This window comes from Pholis gunnellus, assembly GCF_910591455.1.
Source record: "Pholis gunnellus genome assembly, chromosome: 15".
NCBI classification, from domain to species: domain Eukaryota; kingdom Metazoa; phylum Chordata; class Actinopteri; order Perciformes; family Pholidae; genus Pholis; species Pholis gunnellus.
In genome coordinates, this window is record NC_136542.1 from 21,996,870 (window position 1) to 22,021,770 (window position 24,901).

General features: G+C 41.3%; 2 protein-coding genes across 3 annotated transcripts in view; one reads left to right on the forward strand and one right to left on the reverse strand.

The window, feature by feature from the left end:
- Nucleotides 1–16,686: 16,686 nt before the first annotated feature.
- mrpl33 (mitochondrial ribosomal protein L33) lies at nt 16,687–18,726 on the forward strand. Its single transcript, XM_079174173.1, has 4 exons — nt 16,687–16,814; nt 17,228–17,246; nt 17,380–17,486; nt 18,127–18,726. Exons 1-4 carry the CDS (start codon nt 16,793–16,795, stop codon nt 18,174–18,176), a joined length of 198 nt encoding a protein of 65 aa, XP_079030299.1. The 5' UTR covers nt 16,687–16,792; the 3' UTR covers nt 18,177–18,726.
- Nucleotides 18,727–18,764: 38 nt separating this feature from the next.
- The window catches only part of rbks (ribokinase), a gene marked incomplete at its 3' end in the record, with an annotated part of 34,214 nt that continues 28,077 nt past the window's right edge, over nt 18,765–24,901 (reverse strand). For both annotated transcript variants that reach the window (XM_079174170.1, XM_079174171.1), the window contains exon 9: nt 18,765–18,938. In XM_079174170.1, the coding sequence (XP_079030296.1) occupies nt 18,765–18,938 (174 nt within the window). The remainder of the gene's footprint in view (nt 18,939–24,901) is intronic.

Here is a 24,901-nt window from a genome sequence, read left to right on the forward strand (position 1 = left end):
TGGTTTAGTTCTGGAAGTAATTGAGTTGAATAAACAAGTGAAAAAGGGCCGGTTAGCTCAGATGGTCAGAGCGTGGTGCTAATAATGCCAAGGTCATGGGTTCAATCCCCATACTGGCCATGAACTTGATTGTGGAAATTCTATTTATATCAGACGTCAGCAGTCTTCCCTTTAACCTAACCAAGCAAGCAAAGCTGATTGGAACTCATACCCGAATGGTCATTAAAAATGCCTACATTTTGCAAGTTCTGTCCTGGTATAATTCTGGAAGTAATGGAGATGAATAAATGTGTGGAAAAGGGCCAGTTATCTCAGATGGTCAGAGTGTGGTGCTAATAATGCCAAGGTAATGGGTTCAATCCCCATACTGGCTAGCAATGGTTATTTGACAATAAAATGTTTCTACAATTGCTATTCTACTTATGATACAGTATTGATACAAATACATATCATGGAAGAAGACAGCTGATTTTGAATACTTTCAAGGTTAAAAGCTCTAGCCTCATTCGAAGACACTTTGTGGAAGCCCGTTTGCTGCACACGTGAGCACAGTGTAAATGATCTTTATTTCTACAATAGTTTAAGTTTCAAGCTGTAATTGTAAGTTTGAAATAGAAAGCGTTTTTCTCTGCAGAAGGATTTTGTTGGATGAGGTGGGCACTAAACCCAATGACTTTCACATGTGAAGTCAGCAGTGTACCATTTAAGCTATCTTTTCTCTACCAACGCCGAGTTGGTAGTTAATAACACCTGATTGACGATCAAAAACTGGTTACATTTTTAAGTTCTTTCCCGGTTTAATTCTGCAAATTTTTAATAGAAAATAATAAAAGCCAGGACAGTCAGCTCAGATGGTCAGAGCATGGTGCTAATACTGCACAGTCATGGATGAAATCCCCAAACTGCCCGGCAATAATCATTCAACGAATCAATATGTCTACAGCTGCAGTTGATGTTTCAATCAATGATCCAGTATATTTGTGATGATAGAAGGTATTATGCCCTGCAAAAGTAGATATCAAGTATATTGGCATTAATTCCACTGACCCTCACATGCGAAGCCAGCTGCCTACCATTTAAGCTAACTACTCTCTCGAAAAGCCAACTGGCCAGCTTTGCAGTATGTCTTTGGACAAAGGATAGCTCCCTCTGACTCAGCATCTAAACCTTTGCACTTCTGAAGTTTAACAATGCTGCATTTTGCGACCATGTGGCCTAATGGACAAGGCGTCTGACTTCGGATCAGAAGATTGAGGGTTCAAGTCCCTTCGTGGTTGATAGCTCCTGGCTGATTATAGTTGTTGAATTAACAAGTGAAAAAGGGCCGGTTAGCTCAGATGGTCAGAGCGTGATGCTAATAACGCCAAGGTCATGGGTTCAATCCCCATACTGGCTATGAAGTTGATTGTGGAGATTCCATTTATATCAGACGTCAGCAGTCTTACCTTTAACCTAACCAAGCAAGCAAAGCTGATAGGAACTCACACCCGAATGGTCATTAAAAACACTTACATTTTGCAAGTTCTGTCCTGGTATAATTCTGGAAGTAATGGAGATGAGTGAAAAAGGGCCAGTTAGCTCAGAAGGTCAGAGTGTGGTGCTAATAATGCCAAGGTCATGGGTTCAATCCCCATACTGGCCATCAGTTTCCTTGTGGAGATTCCATTTATATGAGAAGTCAGCGGTCTTCCCTTTTACCTAACCAAGCAAGCAAAGCTGATTGGAACTCACACCCGAATGGTCATTAAAAACGCCTACATTTTGCAAGTTCTGTCCTGGTTTAGTTCTGGAAGTAATTGAGTTGAATAAACAAGTGAAAAAGGGCCGGTTAGCTCAGATGGTCAGAGCGTGGTGCTAATAACGCCAAGGTCATGGGTTCAATCCCCATACTGGCTAGCAATGGTTATTTGACATTAAAATGTTTCTACAATTGCTATTCTACTTATGATACAGTATTGATACAAATACATATCATGGAAGAAGACAGCTAATTTTGAATACTTTCAAGGTTAAAAGCTCTAGCCTCATTCGAAGACACTTTGTGGAAGCCCGTTTGCTGCACACGTGAGCACAGTGTAAATGATCTTTATTTCTACAATAGTTTAAGTTTCAAGCTGTAATTGTAAGTTTGAAATAGAAAGCGTTTTTCTCTGCAGAAGGATTTTGTTGGATGAGGTGGGCACTAAACCCAATGACTTTCACATGTGAAGTCAGCAGTGTACCATTTAAGCTATCTTTTCTCTACCAACGCCGAGTTGGTAGTTAATAACACCTGATTGACGATCAAAAACTGGTTACATTTTTAAGTTCTTTCCCGGTTTAATTCTGCAAATTTTTAATAGAAATTAATAAAAGCCAGGACAGTCAGCTCAGATGGTCAGAGCATGGTGCTAATACTGCACAGTCATGGATGAAATCCCCAAACTGCCCGGCAATAATCATTCAACGAATCAATATGTCTACAGCTGCAGTTGATGTTTCAATCAATGATCCAGTATATTTGTGATGATTGAAGGTATTATGCCCTGCAAAAGTAGATATCAAGTATATTGGCATTAATTCCACTGACCCTCACATGCGAAGCCAGCTGCCTACCATTTAAGCTAACTACTCTCTCGAAAAGCCAACTGGCCAGCTTTGCAGTATGTCTTTGGACAAAGGATAGCTCCCTCTGACTCAGCATCTAAACCTTTGCACTTCTGAAGTTTAACAATGCTGCATTTTGCGACCATGTGGCCTAATGGACAAGGCGTCTGACTTCGGATCAGAAGATTGAGGGTTCAAGTCCCTTCGTGGTTGATAGCTCCTGGCTGATTATAGTTGTTGAATTAACAAGTGAAAAAGGGCCGGTTAGCACAGATGGTCAGAGTGTGGTGCTAATAACGCCAAGGTCATGGGTTCAATCCCCATACTGGCTATGAAGTTGATTGTGGAGATTCCATTTATATCAGACGTCAGCAGTCTTACCTTTAACCTAACCAAGCAAGCAAAGCTGATAGGAACTCACACCCGAATGGTCATTAAAAACACTTACATTTTGCAAGTTCTGTCCTGGTATAATTCTGGAAGTAATGGAGATGAGTGAAAAAGGGCCAGTTAGCTCGGAAGGTCAGAGTGTGGTGCTAATAATGCTAAGGTCATGGGTTCAATCCCCATACTGGCCATCAGTTTCCTTGTGGAGATTCCATTTATATGAGAAGTCAGCGGTCTTCCCTTTTACCTAACCAAGCAAGCAAAGCTGATTGGAACTCACACCCAAATGGTCATTAAAAACGCCTACATTTTGCAAGTTCTGTCCTGGTTTAGTTCTGGAAGTAATTGAGTTGAATAAACAAGTGAAAAAGGGCCGGTTAGCTCAGATGGTCAGAGCGTGGTGCTAATAACGCCAAGGTCATGGGTTCAATCCCCATACTGGCTAGCAATGGTTATTTGACATTAAAATGTTTCTACAATTGCTATTCTACTTATGATACAGTATTGATACAAATACATATCATGGAAGAAGACAGCTAATTTTGAATACTTTCAAGGTTAAAAGCTCTAGCCTCATTCGAAGACACTTTGTGGAAGCCCGTTTGCTGCACACGTGAGCACAGTGTAAATGATCTTTATTTCTACAATAGTTTAAGTTTCAAGCTGTAATTGTAAGTTTGAAATAGAAAGCGTTTTTCTCTGCAGAAGGATTTTGTTGGATGAGGTGGGCACTAAACCCAATGACTTTCACATGTGAAGTCAGCAGTGTACCATTTAAGCTATCTTTTCTCTACCAACGCCGAGTTGGTAGTTAATAACACCTGATTGACGATCAAAAACTGGTTACATTTTTAAGTTCTTTCCCGGTTTAATTCTGCAAATTTTTAATAGAAAATAATAAAAGCCAGGACAGTCAGCTCAGATGGTCAGAGCATGGTGCTAATACTGCACAGTCATGGATGAAATCCCCAAACTGCCCGGCAATAATCATTCAACGAATCAATATGTCTACAGCTGCAGTTGATGTTTCAATCAATGATCCAGTATATTTGTGATGATAGAAGGTATTATGCCCTGCAAAAGTAGATATCAAGTATATTGGCATTAATTCCACTGACCCTCACATGCGAAGGCAGCTGCCTACCATTTAAGCTAACTACTCTCTCGAAAAGCCAACTGGCCAGCTTTGCAGTATGTCTTTGGACAAAGGATAGCTCCCTCTGACTCAGCATCTAAACCTTTGCACTTCTGAAGTTTAACAATGCTGCATTTTGCGACCATGTGGCCTAATGGACAAGGCGTCTGACTTCGGATCAGAAGATTGAGGGTTCAAGTCCCTTCGTGGTTGATAGCTCCTGGCTGATTATAGTTGTTGAATTAACAAGTGAAAAAGTGCCGGATAGCTCAGATGGTCAGAGCGTGGTGCTAATAACGCCAAGGTCATGGGTTCAATCCCCATACTGGCTATGAAGTTGATTGTGGAGATTCCATTTATATCAGACGTCAGCAGTCTTACCTTTAACCTAACCAAGCAAGCAAAGCTGATAGGAACTCACACCCGAATGGTCACTAAAAACACTTACATTTTGCAAGTTCTGTCCTGGTATAATTCTGGAAGTAATGGAGATGAGTGAAAAAGGGCCAGTTAGCTCAGAAGGTCAGAGTGTGGTGCTAATAATGCTAAGGTCATGGGTTCAATCCCCATACTGGCCATCAGTTTCCTTGTGGAGATTCCATTTATATGAGAAGTCAGCGGTCTTCCCTTTTACCTAACCAAGCAAGCAAAGCTGATTGGAACTCACACCCGAATGGTCATTAAAAACGCCTACATTTTGCAAGTTCTGTCCTGGTTTAGTTCTGGAAGTAATTGAGTTGAATAAACAAGTGAAAAAGGGCCGGTTAGCTCAGATGGTCAGAGCGTGGTGCTAATAATGCCAAGGTCATGGGTTCAATCCCCATACTGGCCATGAACTTGATTGTGGAAATTCCATTTATATCAGACGTCAGCAGTCTTCCCTTTAACCTAACCAAGCAAGCAAAGCTGATTGGAACTCATACCCGAATGGTCATTAAAAATGCCTACATTTTGCAAGTTCTGTCCTGGTATAATTCTGGAAGTAATGGAGATGAATAAATGTGTGGAAAAGGGCCAGTTATCTCAGATGGTCAGAGTGTGGTGCTAATAATGCCAAGGTAATGGGTTCAATCCCCATACTGGCTAGCAATGGTTATTTGACAATAAAATGTTTCTACAATTGCTATTCTACTTATGATACAGTATTGATACAAATACATATCATGGAAGAAGACAGCTGATTTTGAATACTTTCAAGGTTAAAAGCTCTAGCCTCATTCGAAGACACTTTGTGGAAGCCCGTTTGCTGCACACGTGAGCACAGTGTAAATGATCTTTATTTCTACAATAGTTTAAGTTTCAAGCTGTAATTGTAAGTTTGAAATAGAAAGCGTTTTTCTCTGCAGAAGGATTTTGTTGGATGAGGTGGGCACTAAACCCAATGACTTTCACATGTGAAGTCAGCAGTGTACCATTTAAGCTATCTTTTCTCTACCAACGCCGAGTTGGTAGTTAATAACACCTGATTGACGATCAAAAACTGGTTACATTTTTAAGTTCTTTCCCGGTTTAATTCTGCAAATTTTTAATAGAAAATAATAAAAGCCAGGACAGTCAGCTCAGATGGTCAGAGCATGGTGCTAATACTGCACAGTCATGGATGAAATCCCCAAACTGCCCGGCAATAATCATTCAACGAATCAATATGTCTACAGCTGCAGTTGATGTTTCAATCAATGATCCAGTATATTTGTGATGATAGAAGGTATTATGCCCTGCAAAAGTAGATATCAAGTATATTGGCATTAATTCCACTGACCCTCACATGCGAAGCCAGCTGCCTACCATTTAAGCTAACTACTCTCTCGAAAAGCCAACTGGCCAGCTTTGCAGTATGTCTTTGGACAAAGGATAGCTCCCTCTGACTCAGCATCTAAACCTTTGCACTTCTGAAGTTTAACAATGCTGCATTTTGCGACCATGTGGCCTAATGGACAAGGCGTCTGACTTCGGATCAGAAGATTGAGGGTTCAAGTCCCTTCGTGGTTGATAGCTCCTGGCTGATTATAGTTGTTGAATTAACAAGTGAAAAAGGTCCGGTTAGCTCAGATGGTCAGAGCGTGGTGCTAATAACGCCAAGGTCATGGGTTCAATCCCCATACTGGCTATGAAGTTGATTGTGGAGATTCCATTTATATCAGACGTCAGCAGTCTTACCTTTAACCTAACCAAGCAAGCAAAGCTGATAGGAACTCACACCCGAATGGTCATTAAAAACACTTACATTTTGCAAGTTCTGTCCTGGTATAATTCTGGAAGTAATGGAGATGAGTGAAAAAGGGCCAGTTAGCTCAGAAGGTCAGAGTGTGGTGCTAATAATGCTAAGGTCATGGGTTCAATCCCCATACTGGCCATCAGTTTCCTTGTGGAGATTCCATTTATATGAGAAGTCAGCGGTCTTCCCTTTTACCTAACCAAGCAAGCAAAGCTGATTGGAACTCACACCCGAATGGTCATTAAAAACGCCGACATTTTGCAAGTTCTGTCCTGGTTTAGTTCTGGAAGTAATTGAGTTGAATAAACAAGTGAAAAAGGGCCGGTTAGCTCAGATGGTCAGAGCGTGGTGCTAATAACGCCAAGGTCATGGGTTCAATCCCCATACTGGCCATGAACTTGATTGTGGAAATTCCATTAATATCAGACGTCAGCAGTCTTCCCTTTAACCTAACCAAGCAAGCAAAGCTGATTGGAACTCATACCCGAATGGTCATTAAAAATGCCTACATTTTGCAAGTTCTGTCCTGGTATAATTCTGGAAGTAATGGAGATGAGTGAAAAAGGGCCAGTTAGCTCGGAAGGTCAGAGTGTGGTGCTAATAATGCTAAGGTCATGGGTTCAATCCCCATACTGGCCATCAGTTTCCTTGTGGAGATTCCATTTATATGAGAAGTCAGCGGTCTTCCCTTTTACCTAACCAAGCAAGCAAAGCTGATTGGAACTCACACCCGAATGGTCATTAAAAACGCCTACATTTTGCAAGTTCTGTCCTGGTTTAGTTCTGGAAGTAATTGAGTTGAATAAACAAGTGAAAAAGGGCCGGTTAGCTCAGATGGTCAGAGCGTGGTGCTAATAACGCCAAGGTCATGGGTTCAATCCCCATACTGGCCATGAACTTGATTGTGGAAATTCCATTTATATCAGACGTCAGCAGTCTTCCCTTTAACCTAACCAAGCAAGCAAAGCTGATTGGAACTCATACCCGAATGGTCATTAAAAATGCCTACATTTTGCAAGTTCTGTCCTGGTATAATTCTGGAAGTAATGGAGATGAATAAATGTGTGGAAAAGGGCCAGTTATCTCAGATGGTCAGAGTGTGGTGCTAATAATGCCAAGGTAATGGGTTCAATCCCCATACTGGCTAGCAATGGTTATTTGACAATAAAATGTTTCTACAATTGCTATTCTACTTATGATACAGTATTGATACAAATACATATCATGGAAGAAGACAGCTGATTTTGAATACTTTCAAGGTTAAAAGCTCTAGCCTCATTCGAAGACACTTTGTGGAAGCCCGTTTGCTGCACACGTGAGCACAGTGTAAATGATCTTTATTTCTACAATAGTTTAAGTTTCAAGCTGTAATTGTAAGTTTGAAATAGAAAGCGTTTTTCTCTGCAGAAGGATTTTGTTGGATGAGGTGGGCACTAAACCCAATGACTTTCACATGTGAAGTCAGCAGTGTACCATTTAAGCTATCTTTTCTCTACCAACGCCGAGTTGGTAGTTAATAACACCTGATTGACGATCAAAAACTGGTAACATTTTTAAGTTCTTTCCCGGTTTAATTCTGCAAATTTTTAATAGAAAATAATAAAAACCAGGACAGTCAGCTCAGATGGTCAGAGCATGGTGCTAATACTGCACAGTCATGGATGAAATCCCCAAACTGCCCGGCAATAATCATTCAACGAATCAATATGTCTACAGCTGCAGTTGATGTTTCAATCAATGATCCAGTATATTTGTGATGATAGAAGGTATTATGCCCTGCAAAAGTAGATATCAAGTATATTGGCATTAATTCCACTGACCCTCACATGCGAAGCCAGCTGCCTACCATTTAAGCTAACTACTCTCTCGAAAAGCCAACTGGCCAGCTTTGCAGTATGTCTTTGGACAAAGGATAGCTCCCTCTGACTCAGCATCTAAACCTTTGCACTTCTGAAGTTTAACAATGCTGCATCATGTGGCCTAATGGACAAGGCGTCTGACTTCGGATCAGAAGATTGAGGGTTCAAGTCCCTTCGTGGTTGATAGCTCCTGGCTGATTATAGTTGTTGAATTAACAAGTGAAAAAGGGCCGGTTAGCTCAGATGGTCAGAGTGTGGTGCTAATAATGCCAAGGTCATGGGTTCAATCCCCATACTGGCTATGAAGTTGATTGTGGAGTTTCCATTTATATCAGCAGTCTTACCTTTAACCTAACCAAGCAAGCAAAGCTGATAGGAACTCACACCCGAATGGTCATTAAAAACACTTACATTTTGCAAGTTCTGTCCTGGTATAATTCTGGAAGTAATGGAGATGAGTGAAAAAGGGCCAGTTAGCTCAGAAGGTCAGAGTGTGGTGCTAATAATGCTAAGGTCATGGGTTCAATCCCCATACTGGCCATCAGTTTCCTTGTGGAGATTCCATTTATATGAGAAGTCAGCGGTCTTCCCTTTTACCTAACCAAGCAAGCAAAGCTGATTGGAACTCACACCCGAATGGTCATTAAAAACGCCTACATTTTGCAAGTTCTGTCCTGGTTTAGTTCTGGAAGTAATTGAGTTGAATAAACAAGTGAAAAAGGGCCAGTTAGCTCAGAAGGTCAGAGTGTGGTGCTAATAATGCTAAGGTCATGGATTCAATCCCCATACTGGCCATCAGTTTCCTTGTGGAGATTCCATTTATATGAGAAGTCAGCGGTCTTCCCTTTTACCTAACCAAGCAAGCAAAGCTGATTGGAACTCACACCCGAATGGTCATTAAAAACGCCTACATTTTGCAAGTTCTGTCCTGGTTTAGTTCTGGAAGTAATTGAGTTGAATAAACAAGTGTAAAAGGGCCGGTTATCTCAGATGGTCAGAGCGTGGTGCTAATAACGCCAAGGTCATGGGTTCAATCCCCATACTGGCCGTGAACTTGATTGTGGAGATTCCATTTATATCAGACGTCAGCAGTCTTACCTTTAACCTAACCAAGCAAGCAAAGCTGATAGGAACTCACACCCGAATGGTCATTAAAAATGCCTACATTTTGCAAGTTCTGTCCTGGTATAATTCTGGAAGTAATGGAGATGAATAAATGTGTGGAAAAGGGCCAGTTATCTCAGATGGTCAGAGTGTGGTGCTAATAATGCCAAGGTAATGGGTTCAATCCCCATACTGGCTAGCAATGGTTATTTGACAATAAAATGTTTCTACAATTGCTATTCTACTTATGATACAGTATTGATACAAATACATATCATGGAAGAAGACAGCTGATTTTGAATACTTTCAAGGTTAAAAGCTCTAGCCTCATTCGAAGACACTTTGTGGAAGCCCGTTTGCTGCACACGTGAGCACAGTGTAAATGATCTTTATTTCTACAATAGTTTAAGTTTCAAGCTGTAATTGTGAGTTTGAAATAGAAAGCGTTTTTCTCTGCAGAAGGATTTTGTTGGATGAGGTGGGCACTAAACCCAATGACTTTCACATGTGAAGTCAGCAGTGTACCATTTAAGCTATCTTTTCTCTACCAACGCCGAGTTGGTAGTTAATAACACCTGATTGACGATCAAAAACTGGTTACATTTTTAAGTTCTTTCCCGGTTTAATTCTGCAAATTTTTAATAGAAAATAATAAAAACCAGGACAGTCAGCTCAGATGGTCAGAGCATGGTGCTAATACTGCACAGTCATGGATGAAATCCCCAAACTGCCCGGCAATAATCATTCAACGAATAAATATGTCTACAGCTGCAGTTGATGTTTCAATCAATGATCCAGTATATTTGTGATGATAGAAGGTATTATGCCCTGCAAAAGTAGATATCAAGTATATTGTCATTAATTCCACTGACCCTCACATGCGAAGCCAGCTGCCTACCATTTAAGCTAACTACTCTCTCGAAAAGCCAACTGGCCAGCTTTGCAGTATGTCTTTGGACAAAGGATAGCTCCCGCTGACTCAGCATCTAAACCTTTGCACTTCTGAAGTTTAACAATGCTGCATTTTGCGACCATGTGGCCTAATGGACAAGGCGTCTGACTTCGGATCAGAAGATTGAGGGTTCAAGTCCCTTCGTGGTTGATAGCTCCTGGCTGATGATAGTTGTTGAATTAACAAGTGAAAAAGGGCCGGTTAGCTCAGATGGTCAGAGCGTGGTGCTAATAACGCCAAGGTCATGGGTTCAATCCCCATACTGGCTATGAAGTTGATTGTGGAGATTCCATTTATATCAGACGTCAGCAGTCTTACCTTTAACCTAACCAAGCAAGCAAAGCTGATAGGAACTCACACCCGAATGGTCATTAAAAATGCCTACATTTTGCAAGTTCTGTCCTGGTATAATTCTGGAAGTAATGGAGATGAATAAATGTGTGGAAAAGGGCCAGTTATCTCAGATGGTCAGAGCGTGGTGCTAATAACGCCAAGGTCATGGGTTCAATCCCCATACTGGCTATGAAGTTGATTGTGGTGATTCCATTTATGTCAGCAGTCTTACCTTTAACCTAACCAAGCAAGCAAAGCTGATAGGAACTCACACCCGAATGGTCATTAAAAACACTTACATTTTGCAAGTTCTGTCCTGGTATAATTCTGGAAGTAATGGAGATGAGTGAAAAAGGGCCAGTTAGCTCAGAAGGTCAGAGTGTGGTGCTAATAATGCTAAGGTCATGGGTTCAATCCCCATACTGGCCATCAGTTTCCTTGTGGAGATTCCATTTATATGAGAAGTCAGCGGTCTTCCCTTTTACCTAACCAAGCAAGCAAAGCTGATTGGAACTCACACCCGAATGGTCATTAAAAACGCCTACATTTTGCAAGTTCTGTCCTGGTTTAGTTCTGGAAGTAATTGAGTTGAATAAACAAGTGTAAAAGGGCCGGTTAGCTCAGATGGTCAGAGCGTGGTGCTAATAACGCCAAGGTCATGGGTTCAATCCCCATACTGGCCGTGAACTTGATTGTGGAGATTCCATTTATATCAGACGTCAGCAGTCTTACCTTTAACCTAACCAAGCAAGCAAAGCTGATAGGAACTCACACCCGAATGGTCATTAAAAACACTTACATTTTGCAAGTTCTGTCCTGGTATAATTCTGGAAGTAATACCTAATAAAAGCCAGGACAGTCAGCTCAGATGGTCAGAGCATGGTGCTAATACTGCACAGTCATGGATGAAATCCCCAAACTGCCCAGCAATAATCATTCAACGAATCAATATGTCTACAGCTGCAGTTGATTTTTCAATCAATGATCCAGTATATTTGTGATGATAGAAGGTATTATGCCCTGCAAAAGTAGATATCAAGTATATTGGCATTAATTCCACTGACCCTCACATGCGAAGCCAGCTGCCTACCATTTAAGCTAACTACTCTCTCGAAAAGCCAACTGGCCAGCTTTGCAGTATGTCTTTGGACAAAGGATAGCTCCCTCTGACTCAGCATCTAAACCTTTGCACTTCTGAAGTTTAACAATGCTGCATTTTGCGACCATGTGGCCTAATGGACAAGGCGTCTGACTTCGGATCAGAAGATTGAGGTTTCGATTATAGTTGTTGAATTAACAAGTGAAAAACGGCCGGTTAGCTCAGATTGTTAGAGCGTGGTGCTAATAACGCCAAGGTCATGGGTTCAATCCCCATACTGGCTATGAAGTTGATTGTGGAGATTCCATTTATATCAGACGTCAGCAGTCTTACCTTTAACCTAACCAAGCAAGCAAAGCTGATTGGAACTCACACCCGAATGGTCATTAAAAACACTTACATTTTGCAAGTTCTGTCCCGGTTTAATTCTTGAAGTAATGGAGATTTAACCTTACGACGCAAGCAAAGCTGATAGGGTCTGACACCCAATTGACCATTAAAAAAACGGCTACGTTTTGTCCGGGTGAAGTTTTGAAAGCAAACGAGATGAAAAAAACAAAACATAATTTCCTTCCATTACAGCAGAACGATTCCGTTTCTGTTGACATTGGAGGTCAGCAAATGCACCACCAGTCTGTGTTGGCTCTCGGTAGCTACAGTTCTGGAGACTCCACTCCGGCTATATCCTTCCCGCTGTAAGAGCAGCTACTCATATGCAATCAATCAACCAAGTTGAATTAATATAGCAACTATATATAGCAACAAATCAAAGTGCTTTACTAACAAGATGTTAATTAAATAAAAGAAAAACAACAAAAATGCAGTGAAGATGAAGAGATTTCTGCACGCCGAATAAAACACAGCATTGATTCAATTCATCAAGGTAAAACAGTAAAATGTGTATTTGAGTGAAATAAAGTAACAAATAGAATTTTCATGAATATTAAAACCTTTGCATAAAAACACTTAGGACACAATTTTAAATCTGACTAAATAATATGCAATAATATTTAAAATTATAAAATTATAAAACAGCACATAAATGCCAGACTCGATAGATGGATCTTTAGTTTTTGTTTAGTTAATACTCTGGCAGTAGAATTTTTAAATAAATTTTAGCTTGCTTCTTGTATTCTTTGGTAGACCAGGAAGGAGAGTGTTGCAATAGACCAGCCTCTAGTTATAACAGCGTGCATCACTCCCTCTCTGTGTTGCTCAGAGAAAAAGAAATGGCTTCAAATGATAAAATGCTGTTTTTGTGATATGTCGCATGAGAGCCTTGAGATTAAAATCAGAGTCAAAAATCACACCCAGATTTCTTGCTTCTTGGCTTGGGTTGAATCCTCCTGTGCTCACAGCCAGTTTCTCTCTCTGAGCCTTTGAACCATTTGTTAGTATTTATGTTTTGTCGTGGTTGAGCTGTAAACATTTTTTGGGTCATGCAAGCCTTTATATCTAAATACAGTTAAAAAGTGAGTCGATTGGCCTGGTGTCATCAGGAGACACGGCCACAAAAAGCTGAGTGTGTGAAAAGAGATGCCGTGACACCTGATGGCACTGCCCAGGGGTAGCAAACAAATTCTAAAGCAGCAGTCCTAAAATCAATCTTTGTGGTGCCCCATAGGTAACTTCATAGTGTTCGGAGGAGTGGCCATCTATAAATATAGAATTTTCTTCCACTAGGATATGAAGAAAAGAATGCAGGACGCATGCTCAACAATATAAGGCAAGGATATACAAAGGTTGCACTGTCAGGGTTATTTAGTCTTTTAGTTTTGTTTCAATTTTTTGGGGTTTCAATTTGTTTGTTTCATAGCATAAAATACTCCATCAGATTTTACCATTATGTGCACCCACATTAATGATAAAGTCTGAACACCTTGAAGCCTACCTCCTCTGGACAATGTATCTGTTGTTTGTAGGCAAGGTATTCTTCCTTGCTTTAAAGGTCAAACCAGATTATTTGTTGCAGATGGTAAAGATACGGGCGCGGTGAGGTGGAGGGGAAAAAACACCATGAAATCACCTTTTGTTATTTATTCCCTCCTTTTATATAACAGTTAATCAGCATTGTACTGACGCAAGCTGGGGAGTTGTGAACCAGTGTTTGGTGTTTGATGCCACTGACTCTGTGTCTGTGAGTCATCGTGTCACCTACCGCGACTGGGTTGTTAGGTCAAAAGAACAGAAAACCGTTGTTGTGACAGCTGATAATATGCTTGTTGAGGCTTGTTTGGAGGGGGTGTTCTGTGTCTTTGTACATGTGTAACTGCAGGTGTGCTGACGAGCTGTGCATGCTGCTTCATAATAATAATAATCAGCCAGTGCTTTGGATGTAAAGTGAATATTTAGATTTTGCTATTTTCTTACCCATAACTCAACACCCCTTGAGCTAAAATATTGGTTCTTTATCTCTCTATTTTTATTTTAAAAAAAAGATCAAATGTGTAATGTGAACAATGTCCCTCTAGGTGACCGACCCTCCCACTGCTCTAATACATATCACATACAAATCATTTTTGGTCATAAAATGTTAATGATACTAGTTTTTGTTTACCCTAATTAAAACTTTGTATTTATCCAATCATAGGTTGTTTACTTTAGCTTCATCTGACATCCCGGCAGAATGTAGGATTTGATGATTCTCTTTGACGGACTGTCATAGGTATAATTATTAATAATTCTATAGGTAATGTATAGAATTATATGATTGACCAAGTAAACGTGAGGGATCTATGGAGACAGGATCTGAGCAAAGGAGCAAGTGTGTGTTTGAGGGTTAAAATGGAAATTGATTAGGTCAAAATTACTGGGACTATGAGCAGGGATACTATTAATTCGACATTTAAAGGTCAGACAGACTGGCAAGTGAAGAACAGTTTTGAGTTTGCCCTGCTCCCACCAGTTGGATAGAGCAGATTTAGATCGTGAATTTGATTAACAAGTGACCAGTGTCGATATCACTGCAGCTGTCATAGCGTTATCGAATTTAAAGCCTAAATGAAGACAATTTTATGAGTAGGTTGGTAGTTTGGGGAAGTTCATTTTTGAAGGTGGAGTCTTACAGGATTATACTTTAAAAACATTTATTAAGCTCACAGTTCTGTCCAGTTGCTTGCTCTCAAAACTTGTTCTGCACTAACAAATCTGTCTCTTCAATCTTAAATTGTAAATTAATTACTGCTCAAATTTGGTTTGTGCTCCCTCGATTGTTTTCTTATAATAAACTGCCAAATATCAATCCTGACAAGACACTGAACCATACCCTTATTGTAAACCGCCTGGGATTAGAACGTGATGTTAAGCATCTAAAATAGAATTGAGCACATGTGATACAGAAGCTGGGACATAATAGGTTGCGAATGAAAATAAACAGCATGTAGAGGGAAGAATATAAGTGCGATAAAGTGAGAGAAGGAAAGAGTAGCTAACGTCCGGAGTGGCTGTGGAGAGTGCTGAGTGGGTGGGGTGGTGGTGGTGGTGGAGGAGGAGAGCTGAAGCTGGAGCTAGTGGTCTCAGCCTCCTTCTCAGAATTATCCCTTAGTGACGCAAGCTCCTCCACTCACATCCTGACAGCTGCTCCCTGCCTGGTTACAGCGCTCCTGGGCCTGTCCAATAACATTCATGTTCATTTCCGCTTTAATGCATGACTTTCCCCCACTGGGTTTACCAATACAGCTCCATTTAGGCTCATTAGTACATACTGACTTACCTTTTTTTTGTGTTCATCTAATCTATGGACTAGTGGGACCTCGGTGTCGCACACACACCGGATCCGCTTTCTTTTGATGAAGAGAAGCTGTGAAAGAAAATAAGCCGTTATTCTTAATCCACTTGTCTCCGGCACTGTCCTTCCTGAGTTACGACGCACAGACGGAATACACCAAAATACACCATATGCTCCAGAGATAAATGAACGGCCTTTCGTGTTTTTATGTTGTTTTCTCTTTACATTTAAGTACTGTAGCAATACAGTAATTACATAATTCTCTTTCCAGGAATCCCTCAATAAAACATCTAAATACTACTACTACTAATTATTAGTAGAAAATGACAATGACAGACAAAAGTGACGTGAAATTAGGCCTTAAAATTATAAAACTTAACAAAGAATATTGCAGGTCCAAGTGTAGTTCAAATTAAAATACAGACTTAATACGACCGATTGATAGCAGTACCATTGTAGACAATTGGATGTAATTATTGGGTGGGTTTAATGACAGAGTGCATCTTTTTAAATGAAATCTGAGTTGCTTCCCTGAGGCCATGATACGTGATGACCAGCAACAACAAGTGACATTGAAATCTTTTTCCATGGTGGCCTTAATTATTTTGGTTATTCATGGGATTAAATCTGAATCAATTGGAAGTTGAAGTGAAATGAGAGGAACATGAGTCAACTGTAAAACTACATGAAAAAAAAGCTTCAATACATCGGGTGAGGGGATATGAAACATTTAGATAGCAAAAGGAAAAATGATGAAGGCCACATCCACCACAGCGTTATTCGACAATCCCATCTTTGTCGTACATTCTCAACAGATGCTCATTTGCTCTCATGGCAACCGCTAATGTTGTACTGCAAATGAACAAGAAACATGTACAGGAACAACTCAGTGCCCCTTTGAGACCGATTGTTTAGACACTGGTAGAACAAAAACGGAGACTCTTCAACTGGCTGTATGAGACAAAAAACGTACTCCTTCACTCTCTATCATCATCATGCTCTCAGCTCAGACCTTAATTCAGTAACACACACAGCCTGCATAGTCTCCCAAACCATTAACAAGGACCAGGAGCAATAGGCAAGCAAACACTGTAGGTCTACTCCTAAAAATGCCTTCTTCAGAAAAAAAGGCTTGTTTTGGTGTGTGGGTTGGAAATTATAAAATATGCAAAGAACATATAAAAGGACAAAAACAAGGCTGAAAGGTTTATCAATCAACATAGCGGGTTCTGATTTTGGAGGCAGGCGCACGTATTGCTACTCAGCTGAACTTCTCCTTTAAGGGGACCCGGAAGTGCTTGACAAACCGGATGTACAGCCTTCCCAATGTGACTCACCTTGGCAAAACATCGTTGTTTTAATGCTGTCTTCGTCTAGTGGATTAAAGTCTGCAAAATGTTTCTTACCACCGCAAATTGTGGGTATTTTAATGGATGTAGTTAATTAAAGAGTCGTTTGCATGCGCATGCAGTGCTGTCTAAAACGTGTCAGTTTGCTAACCTTAATTTAGCTATCATTAGCTAACCTACCGTTAGCTTTTGACTCTTGATGTTAGTCAATATTACCTAACGTGGCGTTGTCTATGCTTACTTGCGTTTTCTATTTTTGTAGTTATTAAGTGTTGTCAATTTCAAATGCTGCCACGCTCGGCTGTCACTGTTGTGTAATGTTACCCAGCGGTTAATCTGAGTTAAACTAGTAGTTGGCTAACTGTCAACCAGATTACTCGCTATTAAAGTCATTAGCGTTGCATTCATACATATTTGTCTAGTTAATTGAATCAATCTATCTCATTTTGATACCCATCCTCTGCTCTTTTCCATGTTTCAGTGGCCAAGGCAAAATCAAAGTAAGTGGAAATAATAAAATAGGAACGGTAAAATGTATCATCTGTGTCATTGTTATTGTCCCAGGAAAGCTGGCAGGAAAATACCAAATGCCCTTTACTGGCTGTAGTGTTGACCAATGCTATTTTGTGTCAGGACCATCTTGGTGCAGATGATGAGCGCTGCAGGGACAGGCTACTTCTTCAACACGAAGAGGAACCGTCTCAGAGAGAAGCTGGTGCTGCGCAAACACGATCCGTTTGGTAAGTTATGAATAACCAGCTGTGTATGCTCTGCACATGTAACGTACATACTGTAACCTTTTATTGAGCATTAGTCTGTGCTGAAAAATAACAAAAGGACAAACTCATGGTAATGGTGCCAAGCTGTTAATGTTTTAAAACAGCACCTGGACTTTCAGCATATGTGCACCGTAGCAGGAAACTGTCTCAGTCCAGATCATTAAAATGAATCACTGAGACAAAAACCTCCACGATAACGTTGAGAAACTGATTTCCGGTTTTACTTTGGCAGACATTGGAAATAATACTGCATTGGTGAAACGACTAATTGTACAATTTAATTGTAACATACAACAAGTTGTTATTAGAAATGTCTACATTCAGACTGTTGCGTATTTGTTGTATGGTGTTGTAACAGTTTGGTGGGGGAAGCCGCTAAAGTAGATAACTCGATGTGATAGTGTTGATGTATATAATAACCTTAGATGAATCCCAAATGTCATAAATCACTACCAAGGACCATACATCTTTTTAAATCTTTCTTTCTAATCTAAATCTTTTCACTTCCTAAATCCTATCAGCTGCAAGCTCAAGCTTTGCATTGTATTCATTTTGTCCAGGCCCTTGAATTTCATTTAAAGTCGCATCTCTGTCTTTGCAGTGAACAAGCACGTCCTGTTTTTGGAGAAGAGGAAGATCAAATCGATTTGACAATGCACCAAAATATATGGACAACAGAAACCTGCTTGGTTTGAACAGACCTTTTTCTTTTATTGTCATGGATTATACAAGCTGTTTCGTCAGTCAACATTTCTGTTTGGCTGGTTGACGCGTTCTCGAGGATTTCTGATGAGATCTACAAAACAGGCCTCTACTCCGCCCCCTGCACCAGATCAGCATGACTCAAACCCCGGCTGAGCTTCAAGAAAGTCATTATAAAAGCAAGCTAAACGTGTGATTTATTACAATTCAGTCAAGTGTTTTGTAACTTTATATTTAAACTGGATACATTTTCAATGGAACCATTTGTGAAATATGATTTATTTGGGCAAATTGTAAGGATCATTGTCAATTATTAAACAGTTTAAAACCATTGAGATTATCTGTTGTAAGCAGGCTTGTCACCACATAGGCACCATTAATGTTTGTTATGTTAACAGTCAAATTGAGGTCAGCTTTATATTTAAATAGCAGTGACTACTTCGTAAACATTCCTCAGTAGTTTTATAGTTGTGTTCAACGACAGCCATTTCAGATTTGATCCATTAACGCTGGTGTCTACTCGCTGATTTGCTGCTCTCAGAACAGTTCAGCTGGTAGGTCCTTTTTGAAGGGGTACGACTTCTGCGTGCCAACAGTCTGCACACTCACTCCTGCCACCTGATTGGCTCTGCGGGCCATCTCCTCCAGAGGCATTGTGGGATAATGAGCCATGTAACATGCCAGCGCTCCAATAAAGCTGTCTCCAGCTCCCTGAGAAGAGACAATATTACAAGAATGCTTTATTAAATTCCACCTGTGGTTCAATCCGTTCCACTGTGTAATGCAGCAGCTGTGCCCTACTCAGCAGAATCATAAAACCTGGAGTAGACTGCAGTGCTCGTTAGTGAGGAGTAATTAGACCAATCCTGAATTCATCTCAAACATTACTGTTTTAAAATGTTTCGTTGGGTGTTTTGAAGAGTTTAAGAACAAGGAGAAGCCAGAAGTCTATATATATATATATATATATATATATATATATATATATATATATATATATATATATATATATATATATATATAAGCAATGAGAAGGTACATTTTTCCAGTCAATATATTTTTCTTTTTTTTCAATAACCAGTCAACAGTAGGGGGTGCTATGGCATTTGTTAGCTTTTTGCAAGTCTTGTGTTGCTTCCTGAAGTCTGAACTACCTTTTGAATGTCACTGAAATGTTACCTTGAGTGAAAGTGTGTGTCTCAGTCAGCTCTTTCAGAGCAACATCTGTACTACGGGCACTACATGCACCTTCCTACAATGCCAGCAGAAAGATTAACAAGATGTAAGAAGCATGTTAACAGCAGAGTGATTTACAGTGCATCCTTTCATATTTAGAAAAGCAGAGTACTTTAAACGGAACTACAAGGAGAAGCCAGAAGTCTTCAGTGCATTATCTGTTCCAATGGAAAAAAGACACTATAATTACCCGAATTGTTGCTAACGGATAAAGTAACCATTTGTATTTTTTTCTTTTTCAGAAACACTTTTATAATCAAACAAACAAACCTACAAAAATCCCCACTGGGTTTACTGATTGCTTTGCAGAGTCAGCTGATTAGCGCATTGCTGCTTTAATCACTTGTCAGTCATTACTCTGTTTAAACGGATAAACCATCCATTTTCCCCTCCTCGCCTATTGATAGAGAAGGAATGTTCCGTCGACGCCCTGGAGGGAGGGGGGGTCTCGCTGATGGGAAAAGGCATAATGGTATGTGGCGACACGCTCATGTTTAACCACAAACCCCCCACCCCACCACCACCACCACCCCTGACGCTGGTTCTCACAAGCCCGCTCCATTACTCATCACTGTGGATCTCAAAAGAGTTCATTGCTCTCTCTCTTCTGAGCACCTCTGTAAACTCCCTCCCCCTTACCCTCCAACCTCAGAGTAACCCTTTAAGTCAGGGGCAGTGTTGTCTGTTGTGCATGATTCAGTGACATGGGGAAAAAAAATGAAAAAAACCAACACTGACCCCGACCCAGGGCACGAGGAAAAACAGAGGGGCCAAACAAGATAGCCGGGGCAGCTGGAGGGCACGGCCCAGACGACGCATTTCACATCACAAGCACATAAACTGAGATCATTCAAAGCATTCTATGTTCAACCAGGTGATAGATGGTAGCAATGTAGGGAGGAAAAAAAGAGTTCTGATTTGACATTTCAAAGGCCATTATTGCACCCCCACCCCCACTGCGCGCCACTGGTGTGACTCTCGGAGAGATGCTGGAAAGAGTGAGATCAGAGCTGAAACATTTCACAGGCTTGGTGGATTTCCATGTTTAAAGCCATGGTGTGTTTATGTCTCCTGTCTGGTAGCTGGGCCGGGCCACAATGCAAGGCCAACGTTCGGAAATAAGGCTTTGGTGAAGCCGTCCCTCCAGTTTTGGCTCTCCCAGTTCACACGTTGCGGTTAAAACGATGTTGACGGGTGGGGGTTGATGTTTGCAAACCGGTAACCAGTACAGTACAGTGAAGAGGCCTGCCTCAACAATTATTAGATCAGATTAGCTCAGTAGCTCAGAAAATAGAACGTTGCTGTCTTTATAGTCATGGCGAGACATCATTTCTTTGCATATGCCTCTTCTCATTTTTCTTTTATGTTTTGAATCACTTATTGACACGCCACTAATCTACAACCCAATTCCTGCCAAAACAACCACCTTTGTCTACAACAAGATTCCTACTCCTAGCATTAAGGATTAAACTTGGTAATAGTCCAATTTTAATGTTCTTAGTGTGAAAACCATCTTGTTGTGAACTTTCAAAAGCTTATATTATTTATGAATAAAACATTCACATTGAATTCAATTGGACATTTTCTGATCCAAAATTTCAAATCAATCGAAAGTTGTTTGTGTTGGATTGGTGAAACTCATACAACAAATAAAATGTTTAACTTGAACAATAAGCTACCAAGGATAACTGATTTAGCCTGAATGGAATTGATCAGATCTTTGTCTCATTACATTTTGTCAGTCATATGATCCAAGGTAATAGGCACTTGAATATGAATTTGTGATTCAAAACATTTTAAAGTTGTGCAAAGTGAAGTTATATGGGAAAGAGGGAATTTAAATGACATAAATTCAGATAAAACTATATATATTATCTATATACATCTATATATATATATAAATATTCTAAATATTATGGCCTGTCTCGGCTTACATACCATACTTAATAGATTCAGTCCAGCTGAATATTGCTTATTACTAAGTACTGCCACTTTCAAATGATTGTTAGTATATATGATGTAATTATTCTGTGTCCATTCCTGCTCAAACAAGCCACAAGAAGAGGCAGAAATGTGCAGCTTTGTGAGGTGCAATGTGTGGTCTGGTTCAGTTGAAAATGTGCTGGAAAAGTGTCCTCAAAATCCCCTGTCCAAAAATGATCCTCAGCCAAAAGCCTGGCAGATATTACAGGTTAAAAAAAGGAATTTGTGCATATGAATTAGTGTTTCATGTTACAAATGTGTACTCTTGACAGAATAATCTTAAGGCACGATTCATACTTTGTTTTAAATTTTCAGCAAATGCAACACTGACATATCATCTTCAATGTTGATATAGGGAACATGTTAGCAAGGTTGCCTATATAGTACATATTAAGATTTTGCGTATGGGGAAATAAAAAGACTTCATATGCCAATTCTTACTGATCCAATCCACTGTCAAATAAGCACTGACAAAACAAGTCTTCACTGTTCCAATCTAAACTTTAGGCCACTTGACTGCGCGGGGCCACCCTCCAACCTCTCTCTCCATCTTACTAACATCCCTTCCGCCGAGACTGGCATGTGTCGCTACTGGATCTAGTGGATGAAGCTCAACGAGGCTGACAAGCGCTACCCCCTTCAGCCCCCACCACCGCTGCCCTCGACACAGTTTGGTGAAGGTTAGATCTGGGGGCCTGTCAATCAAGTGACACAAGCGCTTGCCGCGGATGAGCTGTGATGCTCTCGCCGGATCGGCTCCATCCGCCGCATCTTGACCTCCGTGCCGTTCCTCCGCCTCTTCCCCTCTGGCACTCAGACTGGAGTTAGAAATTGGGATGGCAGATGAGAAGCTTACCAAATTAACCAAGAATGATTTAGGAAGTTCTCTGCAGTGGCATGCCATCAGAGAGGGGCTGAACTGTTTGCTAATGGTGAATTAAACAACTTCCAAAAATGACCCTGGAACTAGTATCAAGTGCAGTTTCATTCACTCGATCAAAAGTGTATTTTTGCCCCGTTTTGGACAAATTAAAATATAATAATGAGCGAACTTGGGTTGATTTAACAACAGCGACGAACCTAAAGACACCGAAAGCTGTCCTTCTGCTGTTAGGAACCCTTTTGTACCTGGTAGGCTTTCACTGACAACAGGCGCCAGGGAAGTGACCTTTTTTTAAAAATGTTTCTGACAACAGCTTCAGTGGCACGTGTTTAGAAGAAAAATAACTGAATAGTCAACGCAAGAAGCAATAACCTCTGCCTCAAACAAAAGAAGTGCACACAGAAACTCAGAAGTACGTCAACTGGGAAAAAAACCTAGAGGATAAAAGACGACGGCAGCACCCACAAGCATTGATTGACAAGTCATCTTTGGAAAGTGCAGCGCAGAAACACCACAGCAATGAGCACTTAGCACCAAAGACAGACAGACAAAAAAACAGAACCCACAGAAAAATACAGATGTCAGAAAAAGGGCTCCGCACTCTTTCATTTTATGAATCTGCTGCTGCCCACTGAACCTCTCGAGCCTCCGGAAACCCGTGGCCGTGATTTCTCACCCAGGGGCCTCCAGGGATCCTGACTCATGTGCCGTTAACTTCCGAAGCCTGCAGCCTTTGTCAATGAAAGGCCTCCCAGGGAAGAGCAAAGACTGATGGGCAGCGGGTGACTCACAGCAGCTTCCGTGTCCGGAAGCTTAAAGCGGGACTTTGTGAACAGCCGAGGACGAGTGGTCTGAAGTGACGACGGGGAGACGATTCAGAGATCAGGAACGCATTTTAATTGGACCAATTAGGGCTTTGCGTCTTTCATCCATCCGCCGCGCTTTGTCTCTGTCCTCTTTCACCCTTTTGTGTGATCGACGTGAGGGCCAGGCCCAACATCTGGGTTGCTAAACAGCAGCTGCTGTGGCATGTGCGGTCCATTAAAACATAGTGATGTGGCAGTTTTTCTCACTGGGCCATGCTGACCTGCAGTTTTGCAGGGTTTCAGGGAATGCAACGCTCAGGAGGTATTCCCTTACCTTTTGCCTTCCGGGAAGGAACCACGCAGTCGGTCCTTGCATGTCTCCAATCATAGGAGAACACTGGGAATAATTTGACTGTCCAGACCCAGCTGTAATGTCTGGTTTGGACAGCACTGTCTACCTTTTTTCACCCTACACAGTGGACCTCCCGGAGCAGTGGAAACCAAGGCCACCCAAGTCCTGCTGGGTTTAACAAGCGCTGGTTGCGTGTGTGTGTGTGTGTGCTATAGCCTCATCTACAGTAACTGTCCACACACACACACACACACACACAGCCAAGGCTCTGATCTCAGCCAGGGAAGCCTGCACTCAATTTAAGACAAAAGGGAGACAAATGGATGCAAGGGGGAGGACCCACAGTAGATGATTTACTTTGTTGTTCATCCGGATTCACGACCCTGACTCAGCCCACGATTGCTCGTGCCATGTAAGATGTGTTTCAGACAGCTGCGGGAGGAGCGGATGATGAAATAGTCGCAGCAGGGGGCAAGCTAAACAATTTAGCAGCCATGTTGGCACATCACTAAGCCAAGCTCGATCAATCAAAGAGGAGCCTTACGTCTGGGGTTAGGGTCGGAACAAAGTGACGAAACGCACCCACATAAGGAAAGGTGGATTTGTGTTGGTTCCGCAATGAGCAGCAGGTCACGCCACCCGCGGAGCCCCAGCCGAACAGAAGCCTTTAGCTGAAATAGCGAGTGACTCAATGTGTTGATACAGAGAGGAATCGCAGCCCTAGAATACGGCCTCAATTCACAGCCCGATACCAGCAGCACCGGGGAGCGAAGGCAAAATCCTCGGCGACAAGTCTCAGCATAAGTCTCCAAAACATTTATTCCGCTACCGCTGGAGAAAACACAAAGCGGTGAGTAACAGAAGAGGTAATCATAATTCAAGAGGGCCTGTGTTGCCAGAACGAGCACACAGAAGTGAATAATGATCTTGATAACAACCTGTTGTTTTTTCTTTTCCTCTCTCTCCAGTAAAAAAAAGAAAAAGAAAAGGCCTTACTGGAAGAGGGGATTATGATGTCCAAAAGAGTTAAACACTCCAGATTTTATGGGGCCATCAAAGAACAGAAGGGGGGGGGGCTTTCTGCTGACTGATGCAAGCCCAGGAGGTGAGTCACAGGAGGGGAAAAGGGGGAGGGCAAGGGTAAGTGCTCCTGGTGGGCTGCTGGGGAGGTAAATTAGGGTGGCGATGTGTGTCCCTGTGTGTGTGTGTGTGTGTGTGTGTGTGTGTGTGTGTGTGTGGGGGGGGGGGGGGGGGGGGGGGGGGGGGGGGGGGGGTAGGAAGGTCGCACACCGTTCAAGGAAGTGAGCCCTTTTGTTTTTGAAGCACCAAAGTGAGACGCTGCTGTTTAGTTCAGCTGCAGTTCCTTTGGAGTGTGTCTGAAAACACACACACACAACACTTTTTTTTTTAACGC

Bases quoted from the DNA above. Each gene is read 5' to 3' on its own strand.
- mrpl33 (XM_079174173.1), top strand. From the start codon at position 16,793: ATGTTTCTTACCACCGCAAATT. The intron at 17,487-18,126 runs GTAAGTTATGAA...CTGTCTTTGCAG, and splicing joins GCGCAAACACGATCCGTTTG to TGAACAAGCACGTCCTGTTT.